Source organism: Oncorhynchus mykiss, chromosome 1 (genome assembly GCF_057628025.1).
Source record: "Oncorhynchus mykiss isolate SJ-2025 chromosome 1, ASM5762802v1, whole genome shotgun sequence".
Taxonomy (NCBI): Eukaryota; Metazoa; Chordata; class Actinopteri; order Salmoniformes; family Salmonidae; genus Oncorhynchus; species Oncorhynchus mykiss.
In genome coordinates this window covers 24,636,855-24,651,276 of record NC_143022.1, presented here as the reverse complement: position 1 = coordinate 24,651,276, position 14,422 = coordinate 24,636,855, and the positions used below count along the sequence as shown (strand labels likewise).

Genomic DNA, 14,422 nt, shown 5'->3' with positions numbered 1-14,422 from the left:
ATATGATCCACTTCAGAACCATGATTCAGAATTGGTTATGAAGATGGTGCGGACAGATATGGCAGCTCTGCCTTTAGCTCCTAAGCAACTTTGCATTATTTCATTTTTTTGTGTGTTATTTCTTACATTATTAGCGCAGACTTTTTTGTGTGTTATTACATACAGCTGAAAAGAGCTTTTGGATACCAGAGCAGCGGTAACTCACAAGCATTTCGCTACACCCGCATTAACAACTGCTAAATATGTATTTGTGACCAATAAAATTTGTTTTGATTTTGATTTACTGTCTTTCCAAAGATGTACAGTATTTATGTCCTTTATTTTCTACCTCTACACACTGCATTGGCAGTGTAACCATTTCCACTGGCTCTCTTGTATAGGAATTATTCTTTGCAAAATTGTCTTGATTTATATCTGCCTCTGAAGATGGTGTCTCATGAATCATCCTCTCATAGGTTCCAGAAACCTACATCTGAACGCAGACTATAACGGCTGCTATATTCACTCATTGTCCATGTTGTGTGTATCCAAGCAACTCCTTATCGCCATTTAACTCTAAATACGTTTTGTTTGCTCACAAATGTTGCTCCTATTGGATTTCTTTTGAAGTTGAACCCCCAGTAATGTCCCCATTTTCACATCCCTTGAAAAAGACTGAAGAGCAGCTGATTACGTTAACTAATGCTGTGCAGTCTCTCACATTGACTTTCCCCCCTCTTGCAATTCTATTCGCAGTTCTCTTTTTTCCTAATGAATTGGTTTTCTTTTTATCGTTCCAAAAGTTGTGTATTGATTAAAGGCTTTGATCTCTGCTACAGCTTTTTTTTTTTTTTTACACACAGATTTGGTTGAGTGTCTCCCCATATAGACTGATTGGAATTACTGTATGTGTCTATCTGAAAAAGAGTGAGTTTTGTAGGGAATTTGTAGCTGAGGGCTTAATTTTTCTGCAGGTGCTTTCAGTCCTATGTTATGCATGAGCCATTTAACAGGTCTCTTTGGCCATGTACAGCATTTTATATACATTACCCTCCATAATTATTGGGACAGTGAAACATTTTTTCTTAATCATGGTAGCATCCACATTAATGTAGAAGTGTTTAGAAAAATATTATACTCTTATTTACAATAAAAAGGGACTCCAAAATGACACAATACATTATTTACGCTTCACTGTCCCAATAATTATGTATCTTACACTGTATCTTACTATTACCACACATTCCTTTGCTGTTAGGCTACAGAATGTGATATTACTCTGTAGCAGCAGGCTACGTTTATCTGACCTGGCATGGAAAATGTACTCTAAGTGTACAAACATTCTGTAGTACCTTCCTAATATTGAGTTGCACCCCCTTTTGCCCTCAGAACAGCCTCAATTCGTCGAGGCATGGACTCTACAAGGTGTCGAAAGCATTCCACAGGGATGCTGGCCCATGTTGACTCCAATGCTCCCACAGTTGTGTCAAGTTGGCTGGATGTCCTTTGGGTGGTGGACCATTCTTGATACACACGGGAAACTGTTGAACATGAAAAACCCAGCAGCGTTGCAGTTCTTGACACCCCTTTCAAAGGCAATTCAATCTTTTGTTTTGCCCTTTCCCCTCTGAATGGTACACATTCACAATCGATGTCTCAATTGTCTTAAGGCTTAAAAAACTTTCTTTAACCTTTCTCCCCCATTCATCTACACTGATTGAAGTGGATTTAACAGGTGACATCAATAAGAGATAATAGCTTTCACCTGGATTCAGTTGGTCAGTCAATGTCATGGAAAGACCAGGTGTTCCTAATGTTTTGTACACTCAGTGGAGATCATAACTGTAATTGGATCAATACTAAATGTTGGAAAGGTCTGCATCCTCTCGAGACACTAATTGTTCACATTTCCGTGAATCTTTGAGAAAAAAAGATATATGGATGAAAAATGATAGAGGCACACAAGAGGCAAGCAAAGCCAATATCCGCTGTTCCATCTGATACACAATCAAGAAGTGCCTGGTAGCTGTGGAGAGAGAAACTCATCATGAATGGCGTGTAAAGCAGCAGGATTTGTCATGTCAGATGGAGGACATGCTACAGTACGTGATGTGAATTTAAGATGAGTTACTGGCACTCTCCTGCAGCCACGGTTCTCATCAAAACCAGCAGGGCTATGTTTAACTAAATGAGTGGTCCCACAGCTCACACACCTGACCCTGCACGCACACACACCTTCAATATAGTCCAGACTCCCAGGGCTCGCTGGGTTCGAAAGGGAGACCCAATGAGAGAAAAGGAAATCACATTTAGTCCTGAAAAATACATTGCAGGATTTATACATTATACATTGCATGAATCTTTTAAGCCAATCCATCAGGTTCTTGTGTGTGTGTGTGTGTGTGTGTGTGTGTGTGTGTGTGTGTGTGTGTGTGTGTGTGTGTGTGTGTGTGTGTGTGTGTGTGTGTGACTGTTCATCTGTGTGCGACTGTTCATCTGTGTGTCTACTGTGTGTCTCTGCATGTGATGGCTTTGTACAACAAAATATCAGAAACAGTTAGTATATTGATCATTCATTATATAGTACTCTAGGATCCAAATCAAATGGGGATGAAAATGAAGTAAAAAAATGCCCTTTATGACACTATGTGCTATATACTAAACGAGGCATTGACTGTTCAAAATGAAATACCCAAAACAGACAGACACTCAGAGAAACACTGCTCGGATAAAGCTGACCTCATGGACTTTAAGTAGGCAATGAGATATATTCAACCAATCAATGAGCAGAGAGGAAAAACCGAGACCTACTTCATCCTCGTTGACTTTCCTTCAAACAACACTGAACAATGTGGGTTTCTTTCCTCCAAGAGATCAGAAGAGTAGAAGCAATAAGAATTTACACAGCGTAGTGAAATTCACTGTGAAATTACATTTTTTTAATGCTTGATGTCTTAATAATTTTTTTAAGCAATCGTCAAATATCATCCTCTTTTAGTGCAAGTGGGTATAAATGTTCTTCATACAGGTTTAGTACAGGACTATCATATTGGAAAGATGTGTCCTTTCGGTTTCTGATAAGTCATAACCCTTTGTCTGTTTGTGATAATGGATTTATTATAATATAATTAAGGTAAGACTCACTTGAGCTCTCTGTAGACAAAAGATGTCACCAACAAGATGCTAACTTTTCTCTTAGCAGAGACGACAGCAAACCTTACCAAGCTCACTCCAGGGCATTTTAATACGTATTTACAGCAAGAGCGAGATCCAGTAGAAATTCATGGCCCGAGGGTGCTGTCGTTATTTTCTCTGTCTGAGCATAAATCACAGTGTTGTTCCCCTCAGCCAGTCTAATGCCGCAGCTGATGAAGAATCAGGTCCATCATGGAAATCACCTTGTGTGGTTATAATCACTGATATTTAAATTACTGCAACAGTAAATCCAATGGCTTCATCTAGTGTCACGCACGTACCTGTGGCTTTCGTTGATAATTCATCGGTCAGCTTTACCAGATATTTACCAGATATTTCTGTGGTTTATATTTAATACTACTTTAATACTAGAGGCAGATGGGTTTGAATGGAAATATATACTGAATAAAAATATAAACGCAACATGTAAAGTGTTGGTCCCATGTTTCATGAGCTGAAATATAAGATCCCTGAAATGTTCAATACACACAAAAAGCTTATTTCTCTCAAATGTTGTGCAAAATGTGTTCATAGTACAACCCTGTTAGTGAGCATTTCTCCTTTGCCAACATATCCTCCTGACATGTGTGGCATATTAAGAAGCTAATTAAATAGCATGGTCATTATACAGTTGCACCTTGTGCAAGGGACAATAAAATGCAACTCTAAAATGTGCAGTTTTGTCACACAACACAATGCCACAGATGTCACAGATATTTTTAGAGATACTGCAATTGGCATGTTGACGGCAGGAATGTCCACCAGAGAATGTAATGTTCAATTCTCTCCCATAAGACGTCTCCAACGTTGTTTTAGAGAATTTGGTAGTAAGTCCAACCGGCCTCACTACAGCAGACGACGTGTAACCACGACCAGCCCTCCACAGTCGGCTTCTTCACTTGCGGGTTCGTCTGAGACCAGCCACCCGGACATCTGATGAAACTGTGGGTTTACACAACCAGAGAATGTCTGCATAAACTGTCAGAAACTGTCTAAGGGAAGCTCATCTGCGTGCTCATCATCCTCACCAGGGTCTTGACCTGACCGCAGTTTGGAATTATAACCAACTTCAGTGGGCAAATGCTCACCTTCAATGGCCACTGGCACACTAGAAAAGCTTGCTCTTCACGGATGAATCCCGGTTTCAACTGTACTAGGCAGATTGCAGACAGCGAGTATGGCGTCGTGTGGGTGAGTGTTGTGTGGACAACAACGTTGTGAACAGAGTGCCCCATGGTGATGGTGGGGTTAGGGTATGGGCAGGCATAACTGACCGACAATGAACACAATAGCATTTTATCGATGCCAATTTTAATGCACAGAGATTCCGTGAAGAGATCCTGAGGCCAGCTGTTGTGCCATTCATCCGCCACCATCACTGCATGTTTCAGTATGATAATGTAGTGCCCATGTCGCAAGGACCTTTGCACAACTCCTGGAAGCTGAAAATATCCCAGTTCTTCCATGGCCTGCATACTCACTAGACATGTCACCCATTGAGCGTTTGGGATGCTCTGGATCGAGCTGTACGACAGCATGTTCCAGTTTCCCGCCAATATCTAGCAACTTTGCACACCCATTGAAGAGGACTGGATGAGGCAAATGGTGGTCACACCAGATATTGACTGGTTTTCTGATATATAAATACATAAAATAATAATTAATTATTATTGTATGAATTTATTTATTTAAATTAACTGGTTTCCTTATATGAACTGTAACTCAGTAAAATCTTCTAAATTGTTGCATTTATATTTTTGTTCAGTGTACATTTACCTACATACAGTAAGAATAGGAAATATTTTCACTGAAATGCACAAATATTTTACTTGAAGAGATACATGATAAATGATGCATCAACAAGCTGTTACGTTCTGACCTTAGTTCCTTTGTTTTGTCTTTGTTTTAGTATGGTCAGGGCGTGAGTTGGGGTGGGCAGTCTACGTTCTTTTTTCTATGATTTGGGATTTCTGTGTTTGGATTGGTATGGTTCTCAATCAGAGGCAGCTGTCAATCATTGTCCCTGATTGAGAACCATACTTAGGTAACCTGTTTTCACCCTTGAGTTGTGGGTGATTATTTTATGTTCTGTGTTTTGCTTCACCGTTCAGGACTGTTCGTGTTGTCGTTTTATTGTTTTTGTTCAGTGTTCAGTTATCGAATAAATCTAACATGGACACTTACCACGCTACGCATTGGTCCTCCTCTTCTTCCACCTACGACGACCGTTACACAAACTCAGAAACTGCAGTTAGATTGGCATTCTGTAACACTCGTCGAAATGGGTAGACCAAGGTGCAGCGTGATTTGGGTTCATCATAATTTATTTGAATGTGAACCAGCAACAGAAACAATAATGAGAAACAAACAAACGAACATACAGCCTTGTAGGGCTCAAAAGCAACAATACAAAACAAGAATCCACAAACAGGTGGGGAAAGGCTACCTAAATATGATCCCCAATCAGAGACAACGATAGACATCTGGCTCTGATTGGGAACCATACCAGGCCAACATAGAAATACAAAAACTAGACTACACATAGAAATAATAAACTAGAACACCCCCCAGTCATGCCCTGACCTACTCCACCATAGAAAATAAAGGCTTTCTATGGTCAGGACATGACACATTCACTTAATTCATCAAGGAACTAATTTGATTAAATGTACATTTACTTGAAATATTCATCATGAGTGTCTCTGTGGTCAGAGCCTGTACCCTCTGTCAGAATGCTCCCCCTCTCTGCTACCAGCTAGTTACTGAGCTGCAGGACAGTCAGCCTAACTGCAGAGAGAGAGAGGGCTGATAGGAGCAGCACAACTTGTGGCCAGCTGGATTCCTTCCCATTACCTGCAGGTAGAGAATCTGTGGGAAATGAATCCTTTTTAGTAACAAAAAGACGGAGGACATGTCCCCTGGCAAGGCCCATCCAAACCTGGCTTCGACTTCTACCTCTTCAGACAACCTCTTTGTTGCACTCTGCCTGGTGTTTTAATGAAACAGGTTATATCATCTGCCAGCTTGGTTTTATTTTTATAGCCTTTCATAATGAGCAGATGTAATATGTTCAGTGATGAAATGCAGATATGGCTAGTGCAGAGCTGTTGTCTAAATGTATTTATTCAGGTAATCACTTGAAGAGCTTCAGGCCAGAAGTATTTCAAATCACCTCAAAGTCAAAGACTTGGCTGTCTACCGGGAATGGTAGCAATAGCAAATGTTACCAAGAGGTAAAACAAAATACCATTACTATGTGAGAAAGATAGAGCAACATTCACTCACTCACTCACTCACTCACTCACTCACTCACTCACTCACTCACTCACTCACTTACTCACCCACTCTCTCACCCAATCACTTAATCAATCACTCAATCACTCCATCTCCTTTTCTTTAGACAGGTAATTTTCTGTTGCAAGGTGAAAAGAACAGTATTCAGAACCAGATACTAAATGTTAGCCCCTGCTCCACCACTACAGAACAGATACCTCCCCCCATCTTCTCTTTTCATGGCAACAGTTGACTGATGGCTGTCCCCTACACAGAGATCATGAGCAAAATATGAGTTTTGTCCAGATGCAATCAATATCAGAGATTGGCTGTAACCCTGCTCCATGACCCATAGCCAGGTTTCGTGGCCACTCCCCTCATCCATCAATGTATTCATCAGTTGGATTTAGGTGCAAAACAACATCCAATGAGCCCCATCGTCCGAGAAATCATGGCTATTTTTATAGCTCCATTTAAGGATGAACATATGAGTTGAGGGTTATCTACCAGTTAACAGCTGGCCTCTTAAGAAAAGGAACATTTTTGTAGGACACTTATTATTATAAAAGGAGAGTAGTCATATGTAGTATACTTTACAGTTGATGCCACTTTCATACATTACTGAACATACAGTAATATGATCAACAGGCTAAAAATCTCATCACTTGTTGGGTATGTATTACTTGCTAAATCCATTGCTTAATTTTTTCTTCCTCTAATTTCTTCCTTGAAGTAAATACTTAACGTAGCTATATGTATGCAAATTTGAGTCTCCCAACTCATTAAAAGCATTCTAATTGCAACTCAGTGGCGGAACGGTCATCACACTGCAGACTCTATCCTTGCTCTGCGCTCCACCTCCTGCTATGCTACTGTATCCATCCATGGATGCAACTTCTGCTGCAGTACTGGAGTCAGAAAGTTATAATGACCTTGACAGTGTCTCAATAACAGTGGAATACTGGTTAGAGTCGGGGGAGTGTTTCAACATTTTAATTTGCCAATAAAATCGAAATGAAAAAATAAATGCTTCACATACTTACAGAGAGTACAGGCTCTATATTGACACATAACAGATGAAAGAAGCATGTTTTGGAGTGAAATATATTCAGTATATGTCACATTAACCAAACTAGTTTTCCATTGAAGAAATCTATGCTTTCCTATACTTAAAGTAGTTCCGATATGTGATGGGTAGTTGGCCATTCTTTCATCCCAAAGAAGGATTTGTTGAAGTCAAATCATAGCTTTTGTACAAGAAGATGATATGTGTGGTTTGTACCCTCACACAGACTGTGTTTAACGTCTCTGCGACACAGACTGTGTGCAGAGTCTCTAGCATAAAAAATTGATGATGGCTTTTCAGCCCCAAAACATTTTGACTCGCACAATTTAACTCCGATTTATCTCCCCAACATCTGCACTTGAGGTCATCCAATTTCACCTAAGCAGGGGTTGGAACCAAAATTATTTTCCAATCATTTTGTACTGAACAGAACCATTATTTTTTCGTTCCATTCCACTGTTCTGACCAGCAAAATAAAGTTCTGAACTGGTTTGAACCAAAAAGGTTAAGGTTTATGTTGTTCCTTTCTGTTCCTTTTTAAAACTCTGAAATCTATATATTTTTTTACATTTAGCTCGACATTAAATTATTTCACCAATGGATAGAGCAGCTTGCTCAAGAGCGGGCAAGCTATTTACGTGCATTGGACAGACAAGTGAAGTGTAGGGTGCGACATGCGACTGAAATTTTGCAGGTGAGGACAATGTTGGACATGAAGCGCTGGGCATCTTGTTGTTATCACATGCATTATTGCCAATAAGGCCCATAGAATTATATCTACAGAGGGGTGGATTCTCTGAAGGAACTGTGAATGTCTATGAACTTCAGAAAGTTGGCTTTGCGTAGGAGCTTTGTTGCGTTTGTTTGTGGGGACTATTAACCGGTTCCCATGTTTTTAAAATAACTGTTCTGTTCCTGAACAGTATATATCACTTTCGTTCTCAGTTATGTTTCTGTTCCTCTAAAAACTTTGATATTTCTGGTTTTCGGTTCTGTTCCCTGAACCGGTTCCAACCTCTGACCCTGAGTGCTGCTGGTTCACTCCAAAGTAAATTCAAGTCAGAGTATGAAAGAGTTTGAGTACCTGTATTAGTCATTCCTCCTGCTCCACAGAACACATTTGAACCCAGTCTGTATCTCTCACTGTGCTCTTTTGGCTTCCTTATGTCCTGTTTTGTTTTGGGAGGAGCCTTGCTGAGAGGGTTGGCACTGACTCCAGCTGCTCCTTATGTTCGGCCCTCTTTATACGTACACCGCGCTACAGTACAATCCTCCAATCAACCTTGGATGGTTTTAAAGCCCTGAAGTGAAGCCTGCTGCTTCCTTCCTCGCAAGCCTCTCCAGACACAATGAGACTTCTTTTTCACACACCACTGCTCGCACTTTAAAGCTCATTCCTTATTCATGTGATTGTCATGTTTACTGACAGTGCTGTGCAGCATCCAGGTTTCAACGGCAGTCATGAATTGCCCTGCCTTTTGTTTCCCTTCAGGACTTTCTGACACAACACACTTTCCCAGAATCACCCGAGTATGATATCCTCTCTCTGTGTGTCTGTCTCTCCTTGATCTCTCCTTCTGTCAACACCAACATAAGAATATGATAGATGTTTCCATACGTGAATAACCTGTCTATTTCTTCTCTGCATCTAGTTTCACTTTATGGTGGCAAGGCCCTTCGCTCACCATAAGGTTGGGTGTAGAAGCGTTGGAAGGTCGAATTAATTTGTGCTATGTTTGACGATATTGTACATATGCCTATTGTGTTTGGAACAAAGCAACAGGAACAAATCCTAGTGTAATTGTACTGTATGTTTGCAATCCATAGATGTACGGTTACAAAATCTATGGCAACCGCAGTGCACTCCTCTGACCTGTTGTTGAGTGCCTTATTTTTGTAGTGTTTTGATGGTTTTCCTACTTCATGCTCTGCATCCCTCTGTTTGCTGTAGTGTTCTTCAACATCCCCTCAGCCAAAGCACCTGGAGAACTGTGCTGCTCTGAAGAGCGAGAGAGCGCGCTCTACATTATGTATCAGCCAGTGTCTGGCAGAGCCTGTGGAGGAAATGTGCTGATAGAGATTCATTCTGCTCATCTGCATAAGAGAAAAATAATCAAATAAAGATGAGGCAAGGCAACCACGTAAGGTGACACTGGGATTCAGGTGAGAGCCCTGTGGATGACTCGCATGGAGAGATTCAGAGATTGGAGCCTTTTATGGCCACGGCCCTCATTTGCATTTTGTTTATTTGTTTGTGAGAGGAGCGGGGAATGATGCGTGTGGGAGGCATGAGAGGAGAGCGCTATGCGTGAGGGGGAGGTATAAGAGGAGGAGTCGTGAGAGGAGAAGGTGCTCTGCTCTGTAGAACAGTGTCTTCTGTCTGTGAGGTACAAAAGTCTGAGAATGCTGCAAGGGTGTTTACAGACTAACAGACAGGCCGGTACTTTCCGGGATCCCCTCGAACAGTCATTTTGGGGCACCATCTGCCAACTGCCCCCAACACTGAACACATGCAGGCTGTGCCCTCTCTCCGCATTCCCACACTGTTTTCATTACACCAGTACACAGAGCCATTAGCCATTCACCTAGCTGGCAAGCAGCACACACTCCCCCACCCCATATTACTAATGTCTTCAGGACACTTGTTTTCCACATGTTGTGTACTGTATATGAACTTGATATGGTCTAGCCACTGAGGGGAGACAGACACTTCTAACACTTATTCAACAGGAGTCAGCTCAGCAGGCTGTGGTTTATTTAAAACATTTTCTCTTCCTGTGAATCATCTAAATAGATCAACATCTCTTAATTTTTTAAGTATGCCTAACGGCATAGATACATTAATGAATCCTCAAATGCATCTGGTTTTCTCATGGAATGTTGTTGTGTATGTCTTTGTTTCAAGAAATATTATGAGGAGGCAAAAACTAAGTTGTGTGAGAGAACTGTTAGGACAGGTATCATAGAAACAACATTGTGAAGAATAGAAGACAAGGTACTGTGTGTGAGACACCCACAGGGTTTTAGAGAGAGTAGGAAAGGTCTTGCTAGGAGTAGTACAAATCAAATCACAGTTTATTGGTCACATACTTAGCAGATGTTATTGTGGGTGTAGTGAAATGCTTGTGTTTCTAGCTCCAATAGTGCAGTGGCATCTAATAAGTTTCAACATTACACACAAATCTTTAAGTAAAATGATGAAATTAAGAAATATATAAATACTGTATTAGGACGAGCAATATCGGAGTAGCATCGACTAAAATACAGTAGAATGGAATACAGTATATACATGAGATGAGTAAAGCAGTATGTAAAAATTGTTAAAGTGACTAGTGTTCCATTATTAAAGTGGCCAGTGATTCTATGTCTATGTATACAGGGCAGCAGCCTCTAAGGTGCAGAGTTGGGTAACCGGGTGGAGGCCGGCTAGTGAAGGTTATTTAACAGTCTGATGGCCTTGAGATATAAGCTGTTTTTCAGTCTCTCGGTCCCAGCTTTGATGCACCTTTACTAACCTCTCTTTCTGGATGGTAGTGGGGTGAACAGGCCGTGGTTCGGTGGTTGATGTCCTTGATGATCTTTTTGGCCTTGCTGTGACATCGGGTGCTGTATGTGTCATGGAGGGCGGGCAGTGTGCCCCCGGTGATGCGTTGGGCAGACCGCACCACCCTCTGGACGGTTGAGGGCGGTGCAGTTGCAGTATGAGCCGGCGATACAGCCCGACAGGATGCTCTCAATTGTGCATCTGTAAAGGGACCAAACCAAATTTCTTCAGCCTTCTTCAGCCTCCTGAGGTTGAAGAGGTGCTGTTTCAGATTGTCAAGTGCCATTGGACTGAATGAAATGCTGTACTTCTGTTTGTACATGTAATCGAAGTATGTTGAGCAGGGCATTATAGAAACTTTTAAGCCTTGTTCACATTGGCAGTTTCAAATGACTCAAATCAATATTTCTTTGCATATCCGATTCGAATCTGTTATTTTTCCTGCAGTCTGAACAGCCAAAAAAGCACATGGAACCGGATATTTCAAGCCACATTTCAAACCACCTTTGTATGGGGTTTGAAATAAGATACAATTCTGATTCCTGGTCATGCGACTTTGCAGTCAGTGGTTTTTAGACTTATTTGTCATAGCTTGTTGCTTGCTAGCTACTCTGTTGACAGTTTGACAAGAACATGTGGTAGCTAACTAGCTTGTTAATTGTTTATAAACACTAGGAAATGTGCTAGAAAGCTAAACAGCTAACTAGTTGACTTCTGTGGCAAACCAAAAAGGACTTGTTTTGAAAGTTGGATCATCTTCTCCTTTGAGGCTTTAAAGGTGTTCTTACCCTATGATTTTGATCATTCAAAGCTACTGGGAAACATCCATGGTAGGCATTGTTGTCACCTTCGCTTGATTGCTACATCACTTCTGCCTGATAGGAAGCACAATTTCCACCACAAATCAGCCTACACCACAGCACACATACCCATCATTACTATGACAACTAGCGTAGCCATGTCAGCAAATGATTGCTGTTTGGACAGTCAGAATTCCAAAACAGATTTGAAAAACAAAACTGATTTGAGCATTAAAGCCTGCAGTGTGAACAAGGCTTTAGAGGGAAGTAAATCCCTATCTGATTACATTGCTACTAACCTAAACACTAAATAATCCAGGAAGTAAGGGGACTTTACATTTGAGGACTGGGTCAGGGAACATGCAGATATTTCTTCAGTTTGCTGTGGCATCTTCCTATTTTAGTTCCCAACCCAAAGGAAAATTGTGGGTTTATGTGATGTTCACAGCAGAATCTATTACAAAGGACTCAAATGTAGACTTTTACTGATAGATTGAAGATTTGGTATGTATTTCACACCTGTGTTTACTCTACTGTACAATTGTGTTTGAACTCAAATATGTTAAACAGAGTTTGTGTAATGAGAAGTCACTTTTGATGAAAAGTCACCGCTGAAAACAGCTTCATTTGCATAAAGTCATCATTCAGAAGTCAAGTGCCAGTGATTGGACTGAATGAAATGCTGCACTTCTGTTTGTCATTTGTGGTCTACTGGAGAGAGAGAGCAAGAAAGATATAATTGCTATGGTAACTATATTCCCAATCAAATACCAATAATTTGCAAAGATTTTAAACCAAACCAGCTCTAGTTTGCTCTTCTGTCATTTTCAGCACTGTGAAGTCAACATCTGCTCTTCCAATGCAAAGCAGCCTAATTAGGATGAAGACGTTGTCCTGTTCTATCCCAGCTGTGTGCTCTGTGCTACTGGGCCACACTGAGAGGGATATGGCCCAGTGAGGGTAAACTCCCTGAATGGATGCCCTCGCCCACATAAACAGAGAGGTGAATGCACCACAACCGCTGTGGTAATGAGAAAATTAGCCCAAGCTATTTGTAACTTCCTTAATTGCTTTGTGTGGATAGACAGCACACCTTCCAGCATACACGTAGGATGCTGATTAATGCCCACCTGCTAATTGTAAACCTATCACTCTCTCTGGGAAATTGAGAAGGGAGGGGATAAAAAAAAGCAATTGCAGAGAACAAAACAATGACTTATTTCTGGATCCTGATTAAATAAATGTTATCTAATGTGATTACTGATATTTGTGTGGGTTTTGCAGATTTTTTTATTTGTCTCAGTCCAGTGCAAACCATTATCAAACATATTTTTAAGATGGTCGCAGTTCAAGCAGAAATATTTGAAGTGATATCATGGTGTTATTAATTTGTTATTGCCTTAATGGTGCTCATTGCATTGTAGCTACTATTTTCCAGGTGCTTCATAAGGGAAATGCCTAGTTTGTGCCAACCAATAGTAATACGAGCTCTGTCCATCCCATCCCTCAGTATGTATCTATCTCTGTTCTCTGCCCTAGTCCTCCAGGGGGGAACTGTGGTACCGTACTGGGCTGGTCCTTGGACATTAGTGGGTATATGTGTTGGACAGCAGCTCATCCGAACCCCTGTTTTGAGTAAATACCAGCTGCTGCTGTGACTTGCCATATGGAAGCCACACTTCCCCCAGAATGCAGCTTTCAGCCACTCAGAACAGGTGGAACGCATAGAGATTAAGGACTAATTCTGGCTGTACACTGTGATTTCACAATTTTACCATTTTAGCACAGTGTACAGGTTGCAGGCAGGTTGCAGACATTTCACAGGTTTGCTTGGATTATTATGATCACTTTATTTTTGAGGAGGGAAGGGGAAGAGACATTTAGACTTTTAAGCATTGCATCCTACTGGTTGAATGAACATTTCCTCACTGCAGATGCTATGGTGTGCAGGTTCTAAGATGTTATTTTATTACTGGGCAATGGACATTTTATAAATGTGGTAAATTTATGTATGCTGCAAGTAAGTAACAAACACAATTGTTTTTAACCTCACATCTCTTCTAACACTGTAGTGCCACAGCAGGTCTTATGGCTGTGTTCTGTATGCCTGTAGCCAATTAATCCAACCTCATCATTAGATACACTGAGGCTTGATAGCAGGATTTAAGACATACCAGTCCCATCAGTAAACCATCACTTAACACTTGCCCTTGATTCTGTCAGAAACACTGATGGTTTGTTGCTCCTGGACCTGCTGACCACTTAAACCACGTCTCTCTGTCAAATGTTTGCAAATTGTTGGTATTTGATTGGGAATATAGTTACCATAGCAATTCTCTCTCTCTCTCCTCTCCTCTCTCTCTCTCTCTCTCTCTCTCTCTCAGACGTGCAACACATAAAGCGTCGGGACATCATTCTGAAGCGGGAGCTGGGAGAGGGGGCCTTTGGGAAGGTGTTCCTGGCAGAGTGCTATAACCTCAGCCCTACCAAGGACAAGATGCTTGTGGCTGTCAAGGTAAGAGTTGATCTCTCAGTTACACAGGGCCACCTCTCTTTCCAGTTACA

General features: G+C 41.1%; 1 protein-coding gene across 2 annotated transcripts in view; it reads left to right on the top strand.

Moving 5' to 3' along the window:
- LOC110510575 (NT-3 growth factor receptor) overlaps positions 1-14,422 on the top strand; it is a 307,800-nt gene that overhangs the window by 268,741 nt on the left and 24,637 nt on the right. For both annotated transcript variants that reach the window (XM_021592045.3, XM_021591958.3), the window contains exon 13: positions 14,242-14,372. In XM_021592045.3, the coding sequence (XP_021447720.1) occupies positions 14,242-14,372 (131 nt within the window). The remainder of the gene's footprint in view (positions 1-14,241; positions 14,373-14,422) is intronic.